This window comes from Onychostruthus taczanowskii, unplaced genomic scaffold (assembly GCF_017590055.1).
Source record: "Onychostruthus taczanowskii isolate IOZ18803 unplaced genomic scaffold, ASM1759005v1 scaffold213, whole genome shotgun sequence".
Taxonomy (NCBI): domain Eukaryota; kingdom Metazoa; phylum Chordata; class Aves; order Passeriformes; family Passeridae; genus Onychostruthus; species Onychostruthus taczanowskii.
In genome coordinates, this window is record NW_024499385.1 from 111726 (window position 1) to 132130 (window position 20405).

A 20405-nucleotide genomic window follows, 5' to 3' on the forward strand; every position below is an offset into this window, starting at 1 on the left:
TGGCAGGTTTGGACTCTGTGATCACACCCAGATTTCAGCAAAAGTAAAGCTGCAGACAAATGGCTGAGCAGGGAGGGGAAACAAAATTCCTTGATTTCTCCTCATAGTCAGAATTACAAGGAAATCCCCATTAAGCAAGGACTTCGTGAGCTGTGGGGAGAATCCTTCATAAAAGCAGAAAAAAAGTGGATGCCTAAAGCCACATCAGTGTCAAAAGGGTTAGAAAATTTGATTTTTCTTCTGTACCCTAAACGCATGGGAAAGTTTGGGTCCAATGAGTGGCAAACAGAGCTGATGTCCAGGTTTGTGACATCCATGGGACACTGATTTTGGAAAAAAGGCACTAAATATGTCCGGTTCCTGGAGAGGCATCTCTGCCTGTATTCACTGGGTCAAAGGAATTCAAAATAACCTCAGCAGGCAGACTTCCCTCTGTTTGTTTTCCTATCTCCCATCTCTTCTCTTTCACTCTGCAGATTTTGGCCAGCACAGCTCCACTCTTTTGCTAGAGGGGATGCCAGGCAGTGATTTCTGCTGACACAGGTGACAAACATCCCAGATTTCCTGTGGTGGTTCCATGAGAAATCAGCTGATTTCATCCTGTTTTTCATCCTCTTGGTGTCTTGATATAGAAGGCAACATCAGGGATGTTGAAAGGGCTCAGCCTCTTTATCTAACCTGATTTAAGGTAAAATAAATAAAAAATCCAGTGAAGATTGTGAAGAAAAATGTAGGTTTTGCATAATCTTGCTTGATTCTATGTGACAAATTAAAAAAAAAAAAAAAAAAAAAAAAAATTTAGCAGCTGTTCCAAACTCATGTAGGAAAGGTGTAGAGGAAGCAACATTTCCTGGATTTTCATGGCATTTCTTTGCCATTCCAGTTGCTGAGGTTGTGCAGTCATTGCGCAAAGCTGCATCAGTCTGTGCTGAAATGAGGTTTAATTTCAATTTCATTTGGAATGTGGTGGAGGCAATATCCTGGTGCTCAGCAAAATCTGGGAATATTTGAGAGGTCTTGTCCGGGACAGGCACTCAAGGATTAGTGGGAAAGAGAAAGACAAGACACCTGCTCTCTCAGTATCACAGAATCATGGACTAATTTGGGTTGGGAGGGGCCTTCAGGCCCATTCCAAACCCTGCCATGGTCAGGGACATCTCCACTATCCCAGGTCTTCCCAAGCCCCATCCAACCATTCTGTGGTTCCCAGGAAGGTGTCCATGGTGCCACAGAGCAGAATTTGCTGGTGACAAGTTTTAGCAAAAAATATTATCTCAGCCTGGATGTTCTTCCAGCAGTTTCTGTGCAGATTTCCAACCTTTCCTCATCCTCAGCACTGACTTTTAAGGTGGAAGAACTTAGGCTGGCCTAAACGCCTGGGTGTCCAAACTTAACGAGGATCAAAGGTGGCATTAATTCAGCCAAGCTTAATTCATTCCCAGACACGCCTTTCTGATCAAGCCCAAGGGAAGTGAACCACGCTGCATTCAGGTCACCTTAATTCTGAAACAGATTGAAGACACAGGTCTGAAATTCTTCCAAATAATTTCTGATACAGCCACGCCTTGGTTTGGTTTGGATTTGTTTTTCTGGAACTCTCTGTGTAGGGGAGTTCTCAGGGACAAAGATCCTTGGGAAATAATGATCTGGAGTCTCCTTTACTTGATTGCAAGGAGATTTAGGAACCTTTACTGAGCATAAGAGAAAAAAATGGTGATTTCTGAGGAAACTGAGTAGGGGAAGCACAGAGGAGTGGTGGAACTGCTTTCTGGGAAAGGCATCCCTGTCCTCTGCTTCCAGCACTTGCAGTTCAGCCATATCCCTCATTTTCCACCCTAGGAAATGGGGATGCTCTGCATGTGGGGGATGTGAGCTCTGAAAACAAGACATTGGTGGGGGTGCTACACAGAACACAGGGGTCTGCAGTCACTTTTCCTTCCTGCCTTCACCCTTGGATATTTAGTAAATCCCTCTCTCCAGCCTCTGCCTCCTCTAGAAAACCAGGAAACACCACCTGGAATGTCCCCAGTGACTCTAGGACTGCAGGGAATGCAGGTTGCACTAAGAAATTGATGGTCTTTCCATGACTGGAGAATCCTGGAATTATTTAGGTAGGAAAAGACCTCCAAGATGATTGAATCCAACTTTTAACCCAGAACTGCTGAGACCACCACCAAAGACACTTCACTGTGACCTTCCAGGGCCTGAAGGGGCTCCAAGAGAGCTGGAAAGGGACTTTGGACAAGGGATGGAGGGACAGGACAAGGGGAATGGCTTTAAATTGCCAGAGGGAATTTAATCCCTTGAATTTAGAAGGGATGTTGGAAAGGAATTCTTCCCTGGGAGGGTGGTGAGGCCCTGGCACAGAAAAGCTGTGGCTACCCCATCCCTGGAAGTGTTCAAGGCCGTGTTGGACAGGGCTTGGAACACCCTGGGATAGTGGAAAGTGTCCCTACTCATGGCAGGGGGTGGAATGAGGTGATCTTGGAGGTTCCTTCCAACTCAAACCATTCTGGAATTCTTCGATCAGCACAGACTTCCTCAAGTACTGCCCTGACATCACTGCCCAAACCTAGGATGGATTTTAAGGCTGTTACTTAAGGTAAAAACCTGAAATTTGGCTTTTTTCCTGCTGTCAAAATTGTCAGCGAATTTGAGCCCTCCACTGGATTTGTAATTTTCCAAATGTGTAACACAGGTTTTGTAATCCTGGTCACAAAGAGGGATTATCCCCTCACCCTGTTGGGCAAGTATGTTCTGGGAGAGGAAGGGTTTCACACCATTCCAGTGACACTCAGAATATTCTAAGTCCCTGAAATTCCTACAGCAGAAGAGCACAGAGAGTGGAAATCCTGCAACAAGGGAAATTTCTGAGTTTATTTAGTTGAATAATCAAATCAGGTAAGGGCAAAATATGCCAAAGTCAGGTCAGATGAGAAACTCTCCTGATATTTCAGCTGATTAAAATGAAGCTGGAAAAAGACATTTCTTCTTGCACCAACTCAGCGCAAGCCTCAGGGTCCCAAAACAGTAAATTCAAGTTCTTTTTTCAGCTTTCTAACCTTTTCCTTGTTTTTTACCTTTCTTCTGTTTTGTTTTGGTATTTTTTGAAGCCAGTTTTTAAGTGGTGTTTTTCAGAAAGAAGAAGTCAAAAAGCTCTTTTTGAAGATGTCAAGATTCGATTCCTTTAGAAAAATAAAAAACACTTTATGCCACTAAGTGGTTCTGTCAGATTCATAAGACCTGATTTTCTACATTATTTCAATTTTTTGAATGTAGTATTGTCTGAGTACATGTAGGAGGGAAGGAAAAACTCATCAACTCCGTATCAGAACCATAAAGACTTTCAACGAGCTTGGGAATCCCTGGTTTTGCAGGATATAATTTCATAGGATCAGAAAATGGTTTGGCTTGGAAGTGACCTGAAAGATCATCTCATTCCAGCTCTGCCATGGGCAGGGACACCTTCCACTGGACCAGGTTGCTCCAAGCCCTGTCCAAATGGTCTTGGACACTTCCAGGGGTGGGGCAGCCACAGCTGCTCTGGGAATTCCATTCCAGGGCCTCCCCACCCTCACATGGAAGAATTTTTTCCCAATGCCCTCTATAAATCTAAATTCCTTCATCTTAAGTCCATTCCCCTTGTCCTATCACTCCATGCCCTTGTAAAATTCCCACTCCAGCTCCCTTCCAAGCATATGAATTAACGAGCTGAAAGTTGATAAGCATCCAAGGGGAAATGGCTGAAAACCACACTGACACTGCAAGTTCACTTTAATTTAACAGGATCCTAGAAATCCTGAAACATATCCTAAAAAGCAATGAAAATGGCTGCGTCCTCCATAAAAATCACCACAAACTGTGTCAAGAATCGAGTTGGATGTACACAGCGACCCTCCTTTTAATTCCTAATGATTAAAAATCAGCTGTAAAAACAGAAAACCTGCCTGCAGCTCATCCTTGGTACAAATGAGTGTTGCAGGAACAGGTCTGGGACAACTTCCTGCTCCATGATGGGAGCACCCAGGGCTCAGCAGAGCATTTTGGATGTGGTAAGTGAAGCCATTAGAGCCCGTTGTGTCAATAACGGAAATTTCACAGCTTTCCTTAATTACGTGGAAAAAGATCCAGGGGAGCAGTTGGGCTGTGCACTCACACAAGGCCTGCCTGGAAAGTCAATAAATATGATTTACGCCACTGAACGGGGCAATCGCTTTGATTAAAAAAAGGACGTAAAAGAAACAATTGTCTGAAAACAAGGGAAAATAAAGAAACAAAGCAACCTGGTCTAGTGGAAGATTATCCAGTTCCACCCCTAATTGCAGGGGGGTGGAACTGGATAATCTTTAAGATCCCTTCCAACCCAAATCATTCTATGATTCTATAAAATAATTTGTATGTTCAATAGTTCCGTCTTCCCTCCTTCTTTAAGCTGTCCCGAATAAGCAAATTAAGGAGCCCATCAGTCCAGTCACAATAAAGAAAGAAGAAAATAAAAATTATCAAGTAAAAATTACCAAGAATTGACTATCTTTTTATCAGTTCTCTAAGTGCTTGGCCTCACATGCTTTCTCCATTGTTTATGGAATAATGGAATCATTACAGCTGGAAAAGACCTCTGAGATCACCCACTATCAACATGGTCAGATCCACCACCAATCCCTGTCCCCAAGTGCCACATCCATGAGGCTTTGAGCACTTCTAGGTATGGTGGTTCCAGAGTGTTTCAATGCCTGACCACCCTTCCAGTGAAGAATTTTTTCCTAATATCTAAACCACTCCTGGTGCAACCCGAGGCTGTTTCCTCTGTGAATACTTCTACATTTTGGGTCTTGCCCCAGAAAACACAGGGATGGTTCTCACTCTGATTTTGAAGCGAATTTCAGTAGTTTGAGGCAGTTAATCCATCACTGGGCTGCATCTATTCCAGGTGACTCCCTACTCTGAGAGCCAGGAGCAGTAATAAGGCATTTTTCCATTAATTAATGACTGTAGGTCCAATGACTCTCTAGGGATTTTCATCTGGAATTGTCAGAAAGTAAGGAAATGTTAATGATTACAGTCAAACCTGGAAGACTCGGGGACAAAATTGGAAACCTTATGAGTTTACCTGGCACAGGCAGGCATTTTCCAGCCTCACCTTCCTTTCCTACCTCCCATCCCCATCCTGTCCGTGTTCCTCCAGTGCAGTTTTGGCCATCAGTCCTCATCCCTTTCCACATGACCTCTCTTTTCATGCTCTTTCAGACCTCCCTCACTGAAGCAACCCCCGATCTTGTGTCCTGTGGGAATGGACCATGTGGGGATGGATGAAGACAAGGACAGATTTTTCCCTCTCTAGTGCTTTTCCTGGTTTTAATTCCCACAGTATACAGTGGAGTTCTGCCCCCCTCTGCTGGAAGAGCTCAGCACCTCCACCTGAGCTCAGTACCCTCGAATTTCCTGAATTGGAAGGGACCCACAAGGATCAGCAAATCCAGCTCCTGGCTGTCCTGCACAAAATACCCCAAAAATCCCATCAGGTGCCTGAGGACATTGTCCAAATGCTTCTGGAACTCTGGCAGGGCTGGTGCAGCTCTTGTTTTGTTCTGCAAGGATCAGGTGGTTCATGGCACTTTAGGCCATGTCCATTGACCATGAAAAGTCTAAACCTGCTCATCTGTAACTTCTCTACAATGTCACAGGTTGGGGTGGCACTGGCAGCACTTTTGTCACTGGTCTGTCCCCTCAATGCTTTTTTCCTCTACTATTTTACTGATTCTGACAACAAAGGCAGAGTTCGATTGTGGAACCAAATTGCACCTTCAAAAATTTCCTTCTCACTCTTGCCAAGAGTTTGTGGTTGGACAGTTGCAAAGAGCTGGAGACTCCAAGGTCAGCAGCTCTCCTTGAGGCATCTTTGGCCTTCAGATCATCTCTGCCTCTCCAACCTGAGCTCAGAACAGATCTCTGGGAGGTCCACTGGGCATTTATTGTAAATGGAATTACTCCTTTTGTTTCTCCAGCTGACCCACCCAAGTGCATGTTACCAGTTGCATCCCACCCTGGACTGTTTTCCTTCGCTGGAGAAAGACCAGGGATGGAGCAGGGAATGGGGCTAAATCCGTCTGAGTGCAATGATTTTCTGGAAAAGGATCTGCAGAGGCAGAGTCCTTCAGCTGAACATCTTTGGGGCCAATCAATCTATTGCTAAAAATAAACATTTCAGTTTAAAACACTTTAAGCTCCTTTCCCTGCTGTGTTCCCTGACTCCAGCCTGGATAACCCCAGATGTTTTAGAGGTAATGAACCCAAGGAATTGAGAATGCATCAGATAACAAAGCCCCAGCTCCTGGGTCTCTGCTGGGTGAGGGTGCTTATCACTCACAAAGGCTCTTTGGTTGTCAAATGGAGCTGTCTGAGGTTTAATTTCTTTACCTTGCCCTGTCTTGCCTTAGTTCTTCTGTGAATTTCTCAAACATTTTTCTCATTGTTCTCATTTCAAAGGTCCTTATCCCAGCTGTTCCCAAAAAGAGCCCTGCAGGATCCACCGTCCCACAAAGGGCCACTTCTCCCAACCTCATGGGCTGCATCTGACTCAGTTTTAGGGTCTGAACAATTCAGTGCATTTCATTTTTTATGTCAACCACATGCTTTTGCTGAGAAAAAAGATTTTTATAAGCCAGGTAACCCCAATAACACCAAACTTTCAGAGGGCAGTAGATACTTGAGTCACCCACGAACCAAGGAAGAAAGACCAGAAAACGAGGCAGGAAGCAATTGAAGCAGATATTTCAAAGTTTTATTGTATAAATCTACAAAAGGCTTTGCTACAATAGCAAATCGAGTGTAGCACTATTCTACTGGCAGGCTCTAGTGGCTTGGTGTGATCTTGTAACTCCAACATGACACATGAGGAATAAACTGCCTGATCCAGTCAGATCCAGGGCAGGTGATGTCGGCTTACAAAGACCTTTTGGCTTCAACCCCTACAACCTGCAGTGATTTGACATGTTTGCCTTTTGCACAAGGTTGCTTGAATTAATAATATCTCTAGTAAAAATAAAAACTCTAAAGTAGTTTCATCAGTAAATGCAAAATCGCCTAGGGAGGAAAAAAATGCAGTGGTTGAAATCTGCTAAAGTTCCACAGGTACAGCACATCCACACTTCTCATTCACGTGACTCTGCCCCAGGAAAATAAACTACCAGTCCTTCCTGGAGAGGCTGGTAATAAAAACCAGGGTGCTACAAGTAAAGCTCCAATTTGCTGGGAGCAACAATTGAAATCAAATCAGTCCAGGAAATTCAGTTCTGCACACTCCAAAAAGCCAGCTGAAAATGTAAAATCTCAGGACCAAATGAACAAGTAGCACAGACAGGCTAATTCCCTAAAAAAGCAGGAGAAATAAAATGCCTATTGAGGCAGTTCAGTCCCTTGGAAGAGACTGTGGAAATTAAGCACCTCAAAATCAAATATCATTTGGACCTTAAGATGATGCCCGGGAATCTGCCTTTACATGGTTTTATGGAATTTTCCAGTCCTGGACATTTTTGCTGGGCCTTGTTGGAATGTGCCTTAGGTCCCTCTGGCTTAATTCAAATGCATCAAAACACCACAGAATTTAAGTAATGTGGATTTTTTTGCTGAACACACACACACCCACCCACACACACACACAGGACAGTTGGCTCTGGAAGAGAGAGGAACCAACTGGACCTCTTCGGCTGAGAGATGAACCAAAACTGTCTTGTCCAGCTCTTTTTGGGCTCCCTGGGTCTGGATGGAAACAGTCACTCCAAAGCCAGCACAAGAACCCCAGTTCTTGCAGTAACTCTGGCCCATGCAGACCCAGAGAGCGCCTGCTGTCTCACAAGGCTCCTTGCTGGCAAGACAGCTGGCCCAGATGTGCAGGCTCCAACAGTTCAGACAAGCATCTGGACCGTGGGATGCTTCTCCAAACTCCGGGAGCCCTTTGAGGTTTGGAACTGATACCCGCATGAAACGACTCAGGAGAGGTGAGTTACAGCATGGTCAGCGGCGAGGGTTCCTAGCCAAGGCAGGATCAGCCCCTTGGCAAAGTTAATCAGGAAAGTTTGGTTTTTTTTTTCTTCAGTGAGGATCATTTTCTAGTGAAGATTTCTTTAGGTGAGTCCCAGCAGCCCCAGACTGTAGAGGTGCAGGATCCTCTCCACAGACAGTCAGCATCCCTGCTGTCCCCAAAGCCTGGACTTGGTTCTTCTGTTCTGGCCTGTCTTTCCACTCTCAGCACTTTCTTTTGTACTTGGAGTACCTGGACCAGCTCGGGATTTTCTTTGTCCTGCTGGAAGCAGCTTCCCAGTTTCATTCTGGCTCTCAGCACCTTGAATGTTTGCATTGCACTGCATGGGAGGCTCTTTGGTGCATGATTTGCCCTCTGTCTTCCTGCAGTATTTCTCCCCTGGGAAAGCTCTTGGACACAGAGAAGGAATCTCAGCAACAGCAGCAGGGATTGCTGGAAAAGAAAAAAAAAATGCACCAACTCTGATTAGATTTTTGAAGTGGGGAGAAAGGGGAAATTCTCAGGAGCTGGGATTAAATTTTGCTGTGCCTGCAGCCTGGAGGACCCACCAGGTGTTGGGGTTTTATGGATTTGCCCATGGTCCAGCCAAGGGAAAGCCACGATGTGCAGTCCCTGGGGCATCAATTACTGGGGCTGGTGCTTGGGTTCTGGCACCAAGGAGCTGAAATCCCACCTCTCTGGTGGTGCCAGGCTGCTGCAGCCCCTGGGACTGAGGTTTCAAGACCAGGACAGGCGTTTGCACCTGGGCTGTTCAATATCTCAGGTCAGGGCACTGGGGAGATTCAGGTAGACCCACAAGGCAATATGGGATGTAATTACCTGTGCCAGTCTTTCCTTCAGGTGGTGGATCTGGCCATTGGTGGCTGAGGGTCCTGAGAGCAGGTCTGACGTTGAGGCCTTTGTTATGCAGCTTTTTCTGTGGCTTTCCTCCCAAATGCTGCATGCTGCGAAGTGATTCCTTCTCAGAGGAGGATCTGAGTGAGTCACTGGAAGCAAGAGGAGACAAAGCTTGTAATACACGGCCAGCTCATCCTCAGCAGTGACTCCCACTCCCCCATCACTCAGCCCAGGTCATTAGTGAGAAATCCTCCACGCAGAGCTGTTGACAAACTGGGAACAAGTGAGAGGAGAGCTCCCACCATTGCTGAGACCAGCTCCCAGCAAGGATGCAGAGCAGACCTGCACCTCCTCTAGGCTGTGCATGGGCCTGGGATGTGCTGCCTCAGGTGGGGACTCAAGCCCAGAGGTTCTCCATGAAGAACAAGGCAGGTTCTGGGGCTGAGCTAATTAAGAATCTCCCCATTATTTTCCCATATTAATCAGAAAGTGCAGGATACCGCCCTCTTTGGAAACTTTTCCCATTCCTGTATTTCCCTTGGGCTGGCTCTCCCTTCTCCTTTCTCCCAACCCCAATGCTTCATATCCCATTTCTGCTGAGATTTTTGATCCCAGTTTCTACTGGACATTCTATGACCAGTTCAGCTCTGAGGAGAGAATGCCAGACAGCTGCCTTACCTTCAGCCTCTTGGAAGGAGTCACAGCAAAGGCCTTCCGAGCCACCAGGGCCACATGTCACCGCTGTGGCAGTGCCAGGAGCATCCCAGGGTCACTCCTGCTGCTGCATCCCTGCTGTTTATTTGGTCTGGTGGTGGATGCAGGTCATGCCCAAGACGTGTCCAGCCTCAGGAAGCTTTGGAGAGCCAAACTTCAGGAATGTCTTTCTTCTCTCAGTCCTGTCATCAAGCACTGGCCAAAGGTGAGTGCTGAGCGTTTCCCGTCTCAACATGGAAAAAGTCACAAAGTCCAAGTCCATCTCCATGTATGGCGAGATGTTGCAGGAATTCCTTTGTGAGCAGACAACACTCTATCCTCAGGTGCTCCAGGACAGGGGTGCCAGGCTTCCAGGAGCATTTGGAGTCTGTCTGTGCGAGCAGAAACTCCTTGCAGCGATGCACAGGTTAAAACTGTGCTGGGGCACACAGATCCTCTCTTCACTTCTTTTGGCTTTTACATGGCAAAAGCTCCTGTTGTCTCCACGCATCAGCATGGACTCGATTTGCTGCTCTGGGGATATTTTGCTCTGAATTTAGGGTGTGTTTGTTTGTTTCATTCAAAGAATAAGGATTTATTTCCCTTCCCTCCCCCCCAGTTTCTCTCAAAAGAGCTCTGGTGTCTCCTCTCTCTACCTTGAACACCCTCTCTTCTCTGAAAGGAAGGAGACTGCTCCTTCAACAAATGAGCTCAGAATTTAATTAGAAAATCTGTTTCCTGCTGAATGCACAGGATAATGTGCAGAGAAAGGATGAAATCTGCCTCTGCACTGCAGTGGCCTTGAACTAGAGTGAGCAGAAACTAAGACAAGAAGTAAACCAGTAAGAGCCTCTTGAGAGGATACTTATTAAAGCAGGTATTAGGTGCAGTGAAATGAAAACCACAGAAAATAATCCAGATTCTTAAAGCTTTCAGTTCCTGAAATAATAGGATTTTTTTTTCATCTTATAAAAAAATAATCAAAAAAATTACTTTAATCCTTTGGAGCAAGTAAGAGCAGGAGATTGCCAAGTGAACAGAAACCCAGAGGTTAATCAGAAACAGGCAAGGGTGAAAAAGAAAGCTGTCTCCTCAGGACAGGGCCACCCTCTCAGAGGAGGGAGTAGAGAAGGAAAAAGAGAGATCCAGATGGGTAGGAACCCTCCACCAACTGCTGCACTCATATGAAGTCCTTGAGAGCTGCCAGTGCCGAGCGGCCGCTTCACAAGTTGGGAATTGTCTGTAGTTTCTTGTCAGGGAATTCTCATAAAATTGGCTGTCCCCCGCAGTGGTGCCAGCAGGGTCCCCAGCACCACCGCATGGCACGGCCTGGGTGAGGGGGGCAGCCCCATCCTGGGGTGCCTCTCCCTCACCACCTCCCTCCCCCCAGGAGCAAAGCCAATCCCTCTGCTCTGGGCTGTTGGACTGAGCACTCCTCAGGTCTCGTCTCAGCCAGAACTTCCCTCCAAGGAGAAGCTTCCTAAATAAGCCCCCTTCTCCCTTCCACGGAACCCAGACCCCCCTCAGGGGAGCTCATATGACAGTGGCTGGGGGGCTTGGGGGCTCTGGTTGAGTCCCATTGCTCGGCACGGGGCTGGCGGTGGTTGAGGGGGGCACGGTCTCCACAGAGTCTCCTGGCTGAACCTCAGGAGTCCTCTGTGGGCTGGGCTCCTCAGAGTGCTCCATGTTGCCTTGGACCTCCTTCCCCCTCTGGATCAGCTGCTCTAAGGTCTTGGGCAGGGGGTAGCTCAGGAAACGCTTCAGTTTGGGCTGGAGGGTGCCTACCACGTACTGGATGATCTCCTCCTCATCTGCATCCACATAGAGGGTCTGGTACAGGTCTCTCTTGCGCCAGAGGAACTGATCCAGGGGCTCCCCCTCTTTCTGGGGCAAATCCAGCTCCCTTTTGATCGCATCCCTAGTCAGAGTTCCCTCGCTGTACTGCAGGAACTCCTTCTTGAACTCGACCCAGTTTTTGACGGAGTCCTGCTTGTACTCCCACCACTTTTTAGCTGGGCCGTTCATGTGGTTTTGGATCTGAGACAGCCAATACTCCTCTGTTCCACCCACCTGCTTTAAGTATTCCTCCAAGTGGCTCAGGAACTCCCGGGGATCCTCAAACACCTGGGTCTCCACTGGGGAGGCTGGAGCGTCCTCCGACACGGAGACCCACTGGTAGGAATCGTGGCCCTGGGGGATGCTGGGCACCTCCCCGGGAGGAGGGGTCAGGGCATACATCTGGCTCATGTCCAGGGCATAATCATAAATCTCCCCCTCACTTGGCCTTATTTCTGGACCTCCCACCCCGACAGACACCGTCTGCTTGCCCTGCTCCCCAGGGCAGTATTTGCCTCCCATGGACTCCAGGCGGTCAGCCCACTTTTCCAGGCGGAAAAAGACCTCCTTCCAAACATTCATCTCCCTCTTGACCCACCTCTCCAGGTGGGCAATGGTCTCCTGGCACCTGGCCAGGCAGGCCTTGATGGACTTCTTCCATCTCTGGTTTTCAGTTGGGACGTGGTCCTCTAAGTTGTTCTCCAACTTCCCCACGGATTTCTGCAATCCCTTCAGCTCCCGCTCCACCTGCTTGGAGACCTCTGTCAGGAGGTGCCGGTGGGTCCTCCGGACATGCTCCAGCATTTCTGCCCTGCACTTCCCTATCTGCAGGATCACATTGGGCTTGTTGGCAACTCCACGGTGCCCCTGGAAGGAGTGGACGCCCGCGCTGGTGACATTGTCCAGCTGCATGACTCCGACTGTGTGAGTGGCAAACACGGGAAGAACTGGGTTATAAGCCCCTGGCACTAAAGCTGGATCCCAAAAATCCCCACCACAACACTTCCTGAAAGACACACAGAGACTTCTAAACCCCCCTCCAAGGACTTTTGGACACAAACACAACCCAATCAGATATCACCGCAGAGCGAGCTGGTCGGTCCACGTGGATCCCAGAGAGAGTTGTAGGCAAATTTCTCCCAGTGCCAAGCTGGAAATGCCGGTCTCACGTGTTCAGGGGAGTCCCAGAGAGAACCAGGATCCTCCAGGGACAAGGAGAGGAGTTGGATAGGATGTCCAATCCCGCTGGGAATCTGGAACGCCGCAAAGTCCCCGCCGGAGGAAATCACAGAGATGCACAAAGCTGGAAGCTGCAGCAAAAATCCGGGTGATTTCTCCTCGGGCAAACTAGGTGAGTCAAAAACCGCTTTCACTGGAGATGCAAAGAGCTGCTTCTCCTCCCTGTCTGAACTGCCACTAGTCCAGGCTCCTCCATCTACTTATACTCCACGCAGCTCAACATGTGGGTGGTGCCCAGCCTCCTCTCGCACTCTCAGCGCAGCGTTCATTGGAGGAAAAGAGATGCCGGTGACTGTGGCAACCCAGATTTTGGCAGCCTCCCCTCGCTTGCCACCCCCTCGCTCACGCCCCCAGACTCGACGCGAGAAGCGCTTGAAAGGTGCTGGAGACAGTTGGAGAGATGGATGAGTAATCGCACCTTCCGCCTCCCAGAGCGCAGGAAAAACACTTATTCCTTCCACAACTCTTTACTCAGCAAGGTCATCATTAACATGCGTCCCCTGGCAGGGCTCGGGGAGGGCGGGATGAGGAGGAATCCGGTGTGTCAGACGCCCCCGGCCCCCCGCACACCCCTGCGCTCACACACACACAGGGTGAGCTCACTGCTCATGCAAATGCCTGGGAATTGTGGTAAATCAGCAGCGCGAAAAAAAAAATAAAAAAAAAAAAGGAGAGAAGAGACCAGAAAAGCAAAGAGGAGGGGGGATGCAGAGGGGGGAACACTCAAAGGAGCCACTTCAGCACAAATTGGAGCGCTCTGGACTTTCTCAGGCATTGGTAGGTGGGAGTCATCCCTGCGGCTTAATCGCACCAGACCAACCACTATCTTGGGAATATTGGGTGAGGGAGGGGGACAACATCCTGGTTTTTACACCGAATTAAATCCGCCCATCAAAAGCCTGTTCTGTACTTAGCTTTGAATCAGATGGTTAATCAGTGAGCCAGCCCACCAGTGCAGATGAAGCTACATTTGTTCTTCGCTCTTGACAAGGCAGGAAAAGCCAACCATAAAAGGAGTCTCCGGGTCTTACATAAGCCAGAGATAAAGGATTCCCTAATCCAAGAGAGTTTCCCCGCCGGAACACCCTCGGAGAGGTGCTGAGGACATCTGGGCCTTCTCGTCCCTTCCCAGTGCCAGTGGCCGGAGGCAGTGGGATGCTGATCCATCTAAAAAGGGGGTTTGAGCCTGCTGGCAGCAGGGTGGTGCTGGGGGGGTGCCCTGCCTGTGCTCGGGGTGGTGGGCAGGTGCCAGCGAGGCTGAGGGTGAGTCCTCACTCCCAAAGCTCCTGGCTCGGTGGTTCCTGGTGGGAATTCAGCCATTGCAGAGGAGCAAAAAGAGGAGGAGGCAGAGGGTGTTTCAGTGAAACCCTGCTGGAAGGAGGTCCCGGTGAGGCCAGGTTAAGGCAGAATCACAAACTGGTGGTGGATAATTGAAAGGTGTGAGGGGCAGGAGTCAGAATTCCCTTTTTTCCCCTCAAATCTGTGTGGTGCAGGAGGGCCTGTGTCTGTTCCCTAACAGGTTGTGGCTCTCAGGGAACAAGAGTGTTACTTAGGGCAGCAGCAGCTGACCTAGAAGGGCTGCATGGTTTAGTTGAAAGGAGGGTGGGACAGTGAGTGGGGAAGGGGACAAAACCCTGAGGGTGTAACACAGAATTCCTAATCCAGCAGCCCCTCCCAGTGCCACTTCTGACTACGCTCTGCCTTGCTTACTTCTCCAATTTCACCCAGTTTTCCTAAACACAAGATTTTGGGGCAGCTGTGTTTGTGTTCAGAAGAAGTCAAACGTCAATTATCTCAGGGGTTGGGAGAGATCTGGAGCCTTTTATGCTGCTGTCTCAGTGCCCCAGAATCTGCCTCAAACCTGCCAGGAAAAGATAACATGGATTGGGAGAGACTCTGCAACCTTTATACCTCTGGATTGGTGCAAAGATATTCCCTGGAGAGGTTTTCACCCAGGAACCCCAGAAATGACCCATAGGATGGGGACAATATAAAGTGCATTAACTCTGCAGGATGACCTGCATTCAGCCTCTCCTTGTCCCATCAAATGCCGGAGTCTGGGATGAAATGGCTCCTAAACCTGCTTCAATAAATTGGTCCCTTTCTGGGCCCTGCTGCCTCTCTTTGTTCCTCCCTTGCTTTCCAGCTGGGGGGGGATCCTGGATTTGAACGGCCTCTTTTGACACTCAGCACAGGATCTCAGGATTATTAAGGATGAAGGGGACTCAGGAGGTTTCTAGCTCAGCCTCCTACTCCGAGCTGAGTCAGCTGCTGGGTCAGCTGAGCTGGTTTCAGGCACTGAAAACCCCAGGGATGGCAATTGCTCTGAGGGAAAACCTTTCTCCTTGTACCCAAACTGAGTGTCCTGTTGGAATTTGGACCTGCTGTCCCTTGTCCTCTCACCAGCCACCAGAAGATCCTCGTTCTGTCTCCTTGATAACTCCCCACAGGGACAGGACGCTGCTGTTGGATCCCTCAAATCCATCACTTCTCTGGTGTCTAATCCCACACCAGGCACCAGCTCTGACCATCCCAGTGGCCTGAACTCATTCCCTGTGATCAGTGTTGTGTATTAGGAGGGCCAAACATCATGCAGCAGCTAAATATGATCTAAAATGCTCTGACTGGAGGGGGATAATCACCTCCACGATCTCCTGGCTGTATTTATGCCCCCACAATCCAGGATAATTATTTTGCTACCAGGACACACTGCTGCATCTTCCTCAGCCTGCTGAGCACTCCCAGGCCCAGTTCTCCCAGTCTGTTGCTGCCAGGGACTCTTTTCCCCCCAGAAATTCCAGAATTAGCCCTTGCTGAACATCACCACATTTCTCTTGGCTCTTCCCTCCAGCTTTTCCAGGTCTCTGGGTTAATCGCATTCAGCCTCCTTTCACAGAGCTCTCCCCCTAATCACTCTCCTCTTAATTCTGTGGAGGTGGTGGGGGAGGTGGGAGAAGCGAGGACGAATGGGGGTTTTCCTTCTGGACCTGCTGGGGAGCGAGTTGCTGATTAAGACGTGTGTGATAAGCATTTTCTTTGTATTTCTAATTAAAGCGAGGTGCGTGGGAAGAGGAGGAGGAGAGAGGGGAGCCGGAAGCCAAGGGAGGAGGGAGATGTGGAGCGAGGTGATGGAGAGAGGCAATTTGAGGCAGCCAGGCAGATTCCAGGCACAGAGAGGCAGACAGGCATGGAAGGACAGGATCCACGGATTGGGGCAGGATGGGGAGGAGGCAGAAATCTTCTAGGTGGCCACAGGGTGTCCAAGATAAGAGAGGGGCAAGAAGAGCAAAAAGGAGAGTGGGAAGTGAGGATGAGGATAAGCAGTTTGCTCCAAAAGAGCTCAGCTGAAGCAAGGGAAGGAGAGAAAATAGCAAAAAGCCACATCTCATAGCTCAGCAGGGATGGTGTCAACGTGGGTTGTCTCCCTAGAGCTTCCTGGAGAATTTTAAAGCACCGTAGGTTAGGATCAGATCCAAAAAAAAAAAAAAAAAAAAAAAAAAAAAAAAAAAAAAAAGGGAGAGAGAAGAGGGAAAGCCAACAGACCAGTTAAAGGCACCAAAAGGAGCATGTGGCAGTGAGCAGCAACTGAGTCTTCCCCTGAGGGGAGTGGGACCAGAATAAAGGGACACTGAGTCACTGGCACCTTCCCTGGTGCTGTCACTGCCTCCTGAGGACACGATGCGCCCCGAGCCTGGTGGCACTCACCCCTTGGCATCAGTTCAGCCTGTGGGCTCTCTCTGCCTTGGAGCAAATGTGTTTGGTTTAGGGGTTTTTTTGGGGGGTTGACAGGCCTTTGCCACCTCATCTGCTCAGAGGCTCCTTATGGCAAGAGCTGTCACACCTTGGAGAGCAGCCTGAGCTGTGAGCCAGATGAACCTGGTGGGTGAGTGAGAAGGGGGAGATCCCGAGGGAAACTTGGGGAAGTTTCTGGTGCAGCTGATTTTGTGCTTCACACGCTCTGAGGAGCTCTGGCGGATGCTGAAGTGCCCTCCTGTGCTGCCAGGGTCCCTCCCCGGTTGTGCACTGAGATGTTCATTGTGTTCCTCCTCGGAATTGCTGTCTGGAGGAGCCTTTCTTTCACCCAGGACTCTTTGAAGCACCTGAAATTAGAAGCCTGAAGCCATGTGGGCAATTCATCCCATATTCTTGCAGGAACTAATATCTCCTAGTGGTGAACAAGGGATTTTCTGCATTATCCTATATTCCCTGTGCTAGAATTTTCCCTTTCCCTTCCATAATTGCTTCCTCTTTCTAGAAGAAATAAGAAGAAAATAAGAAACCACATTTTCCCTCCATCTGCTTCCACATCCTTTCAATCCCTATTAATTCTCCTACAGCTCACCAGACAAAGCTGCCCAGTCATTTGTTTGGTAGCAAAACCCTTGGAAGGAAAAAAAATTAAGAAGAAACCAAGGTGTTGGGCTTTTAAACTCACAAGGAACGAAAGAGGGAAAAGAATAGCCCATTTAATTTGCACCATACGTTTCTATTCATCCATCTCCAGCCCTGGAACACTTTATTGCACTGGAGCTGGCACTCACAACGCAGAGTTTTGCTTTTAAAACATGGTTCACACGTCAGTGGGTCCTTTGTTCCCAGCCACCCATTGTCCTCCAGGCCCACATCACTTACTGGGAGGGTGTGGAAGCAATTGGGAACCTCAGGGCATCCTGCTATCAATATTACTTCACAATGATGATTGTTATTAGTGCCACAACTTCTGGTGCATTATTCTCTCTGTATTCCTTTTCATCTGGAAAGCCCTACTTTGAGAGGAAGATAAAGTGCTTTGTTTTCCAACCAAAAATATCTCCCATGTTTTGTAATTCTCCACTCTTCTTATTTAATGAGATGTTTGTTATTTTGGTTTCCTTGCTGGGCAGAGGAAATGTTAATGAGTCTCTCCTTGTGCTGCTTTTTGCCTCCTCAAGCCTGCCTGAGGCTACAGCAAGGAAGTCAAAGGAGGTGTCAGCATTTTTCACACTCTGGCATTGGCTGTTATGACCCTCCCGAGGTCAACACAAATAGAAAGACATCTCCAAATGAATTTCATTTTCCTCCCCTGCACAGCCCTGACAAGCTGGAAAAACACATTTGTCGCCGTGTCAAAAGGCCTGGTTCACAACTGGTCTGTGACAATTCTTGTGCCATGTTTTACAGCCGAGTTTGGCCCACTTTGGGCCTCACACTTGACTCCTCACCCACCTGCCCCCCTTCAGCGTGTCCCTCTAAGTGCTCCAGTAAAAGTTTCTGATTTTAATGCTCTTTTTTTTACTCCTCCTCAGCGGCAAACACTGCAAATCACAGGTCTGCTAAAAAAAGGGAGAGCGGTGGGGTGGCTGTGAGGAGCAGACTTGGTTCCTCTGCTGGTATGGCTTGGCTGACAGAGTCCCACCAGCCAGGAGAGCTCTGCTCCTCATCCTCTGCCTTCATCCCACGGAGATCTACGGATCATTTGTGGCCCAGGGAGCCAGTCCCCTCCTCCCCTGCAACCCATTTCATTCTGGGTTTCACACTGACACCCCAAGGCTGTGTGAGAGGACTGCTGGGGGTGGTGGTGGTGGAGCACTGGGATGTCACAGCCACACAGGGAAAATGGGGCATAGTCCTTGCTGGTGGCATCAAAACCTGCCCTTGATGGTGATTCCCATGGTGACCAAGGGAATCTGTGCAGCCATAGGTTTTTGGCTGTACCAGCTGCTCAGGTGATGAGGAGTGAGGGGCTCAGGCTGCTCCAGACCTTTCCAGACCTTTCCTGCTCCTGCTCATCCTGCTGTTCCCATGGGTGAATCCACGTTAAGCCTCTCTTTCACTTTGCTCAGTGCCTACGTGGATTTTTCTCCTGGACTAGAAGGATTTTAGGGGTGGTGGGAGCCTCATTTTCCATCAGTGCAGTCAGAGTGGCTGATGGAAAGATCTCCGTCTTCAGACTCCCTGCTATGGGCTGTGGGGAGGATGGAGAAATGGGATTGTCCTGTGGCCATAAGGGAAAATCCTGCTTTGTGGTGCTGAACAGCCAGAGCTGATTCCATGGAGAATCCACCACAACCCCTCTTCCACATTAAATTACAGAGTCCTACTTCTCCTGTGAGTGGCAGCACCTCTGCTTCCATGAGGGAATACACCTGAGGAACTAAGGAATGTTCAGGGAGGGCTTTGCACCTGGTACTGCAGGTGTCCTCCAAATTATCATCCAAATATTTTCCTCCCTGCCTGAACCACTGATCAGTTACTGTCTTGCTGAATGGATGGATGGTTTTTCTCCCTCACCCCTTAAATGCTTTCTTTTCCCTCATTCAGGCTGAAATCCCAAAGCATTTCCAAACCTGTCCAGGATTTGGCCACAGAGGTGTCTTTGGACAGTGCCTGAGAGAGGTTTAAAGCCATGTTCTGCCTAATTTGGCACCAGAGTTTCAACCCAAGCATCTTCAGTGATGGGACATTCCTAAAAATGAAGGAAAAACCTCAGTGCTTTATTATAATGCATTTTGTGGGCATGGTTTGTACCTGCCTCTGAACAGGGATGTGTGTCTGTCTGTCTGTCTGTCTGTATTGGGCTCCACTGGGGCATTCCAAGGGACACCAAGGGGACATGGAGCCTTTCCATGATCACAGCAGGACAGGAGGCTGCTGTTCCCAGCCCAACCTGTGTCCCCAGAGCTCTGTCAGCTCCCTGCTCTCGCAGCCATCACCACCCTGAAGACACAAACTAGGCCACTGCTCTCCTCTTTTTAGCAGTTCTGTCACCAAGTTGTGACTCAATTTACCTTTTTTTCCACCTTTCCATATTGCTTCTCCTTCTTCTAAGCTGTTTCCCTTATTTTAGTCCCCACCAAGCGTTGCTGTTAACAAAAGATTTCCCCTAAGCATCCTCGCTAATCTCGCCTATCCACAGGGAGCCACAGCAGGAGTGGTGCAGAAATTGTCCCCTTGTCCCAGGAAAACAACAGAGCACCTGCCTCATGTGGCAGAGAGGCCTCTGCATAGCTGGGAACAGCAGGGGTGATGCCAGGTCACTTCTGGAATAAAGGGAGCCTCATTCAGCACATCCTCATCCCAGCCCAATTCTACCAGCGTTCCCATTTCCTTTATTTAAGTACCTGAAAATAAGAGATGGGTAATTAGGGCCAGCAGGGAAGCTGGAGGGAAACAGAGTAAGAGAAACAAGCAGCAGACTGTGCTAATTTCTTCCTTCCAAATCTAGGAGGCCCCAGACGTCACTAAAAGCTTTATTAAAACAGGGATGGGAGGAGCTGGGGAGTGAGCTGCTGGGGAAAGAGTTTCAGGAGTTCCTTGCTCCAAAAACCCCTCATGACTCCTCAGTACCTCACTTCCCCAGCACTGAACACAACTCCTTGGTGGTCTCAGGCTTGAGATCACAGAATCCTAGAAAAGTTTGGGTTGGAAGGGACCTTTGAAGGGCATCAAGCTCCCACCCCTTTTCCATGGGCACATTCCATTAGTCCTGGTTGCTCCAAGCCCCATCCAGCCTGGCCTTGAACTCTTCCAGGGATGGGATACCCACAGGATTAGAAGCATAAACTTTGGACAGGAGTGATCCTGACACCAATCTGTTCCTTGTCCCCACAAGACCACGGGAATTTATTCCATCTCCCTTCTCCTCAGGTTATCTTTCAAGAGGGCTGGCCATATCTAGGATAAAAAAGCTGCTGATGGAAAATTTGGTCCCAAAGATCTGTTGAATCTTAGCAAGACCAAAACAGGGAGGGAATAATAAAGAAAACAATGGCGGGGGGGG

At 48.7% G+C, this 20405-nt stretch overlaps 1 protein-coding gene and 1 long non-coding RNA gene across 2 annotated transcripts; both read right to left on the minus strand.

Moving 5' to 3' along the window:
- Nucleotides 1-6763: 6763 nt before the first annotated feature.
- LOC121335951 lies at nt 6764-10135 on the minus strand. The gene is made up of 3 exons (XR_005952674.1): nt 9557-10135; nt 8861-9027; nt 6764-8473 (listed from the first exon to the last, which is right to left on the minus strand). It is a non-coding gene; the product is annotated as an uncharacterized LOC121335951 (long non-coding RNA).
- Nucleotides 10136-10444: 309 nt separating this feature from the next.
- ARC (activity regulated cytoskeleton associated protein) lies at nt 10445-12790 on the minus strand. Its single transcript, XM_041404558.1, has one exon. The coding sequence runs from the start codon at nt 12317-12319 to the stop codon at nt 11105-11107; it is 1215 nt and encodes a 404-aa protein (XP_041260492.1). The 5' UTR covers nt 12320-12790; the 3' UTR covers nt 10445-11104.
- Between the last annotated feature and the right edge of the window lie 7615 nt (nt 12791-20405).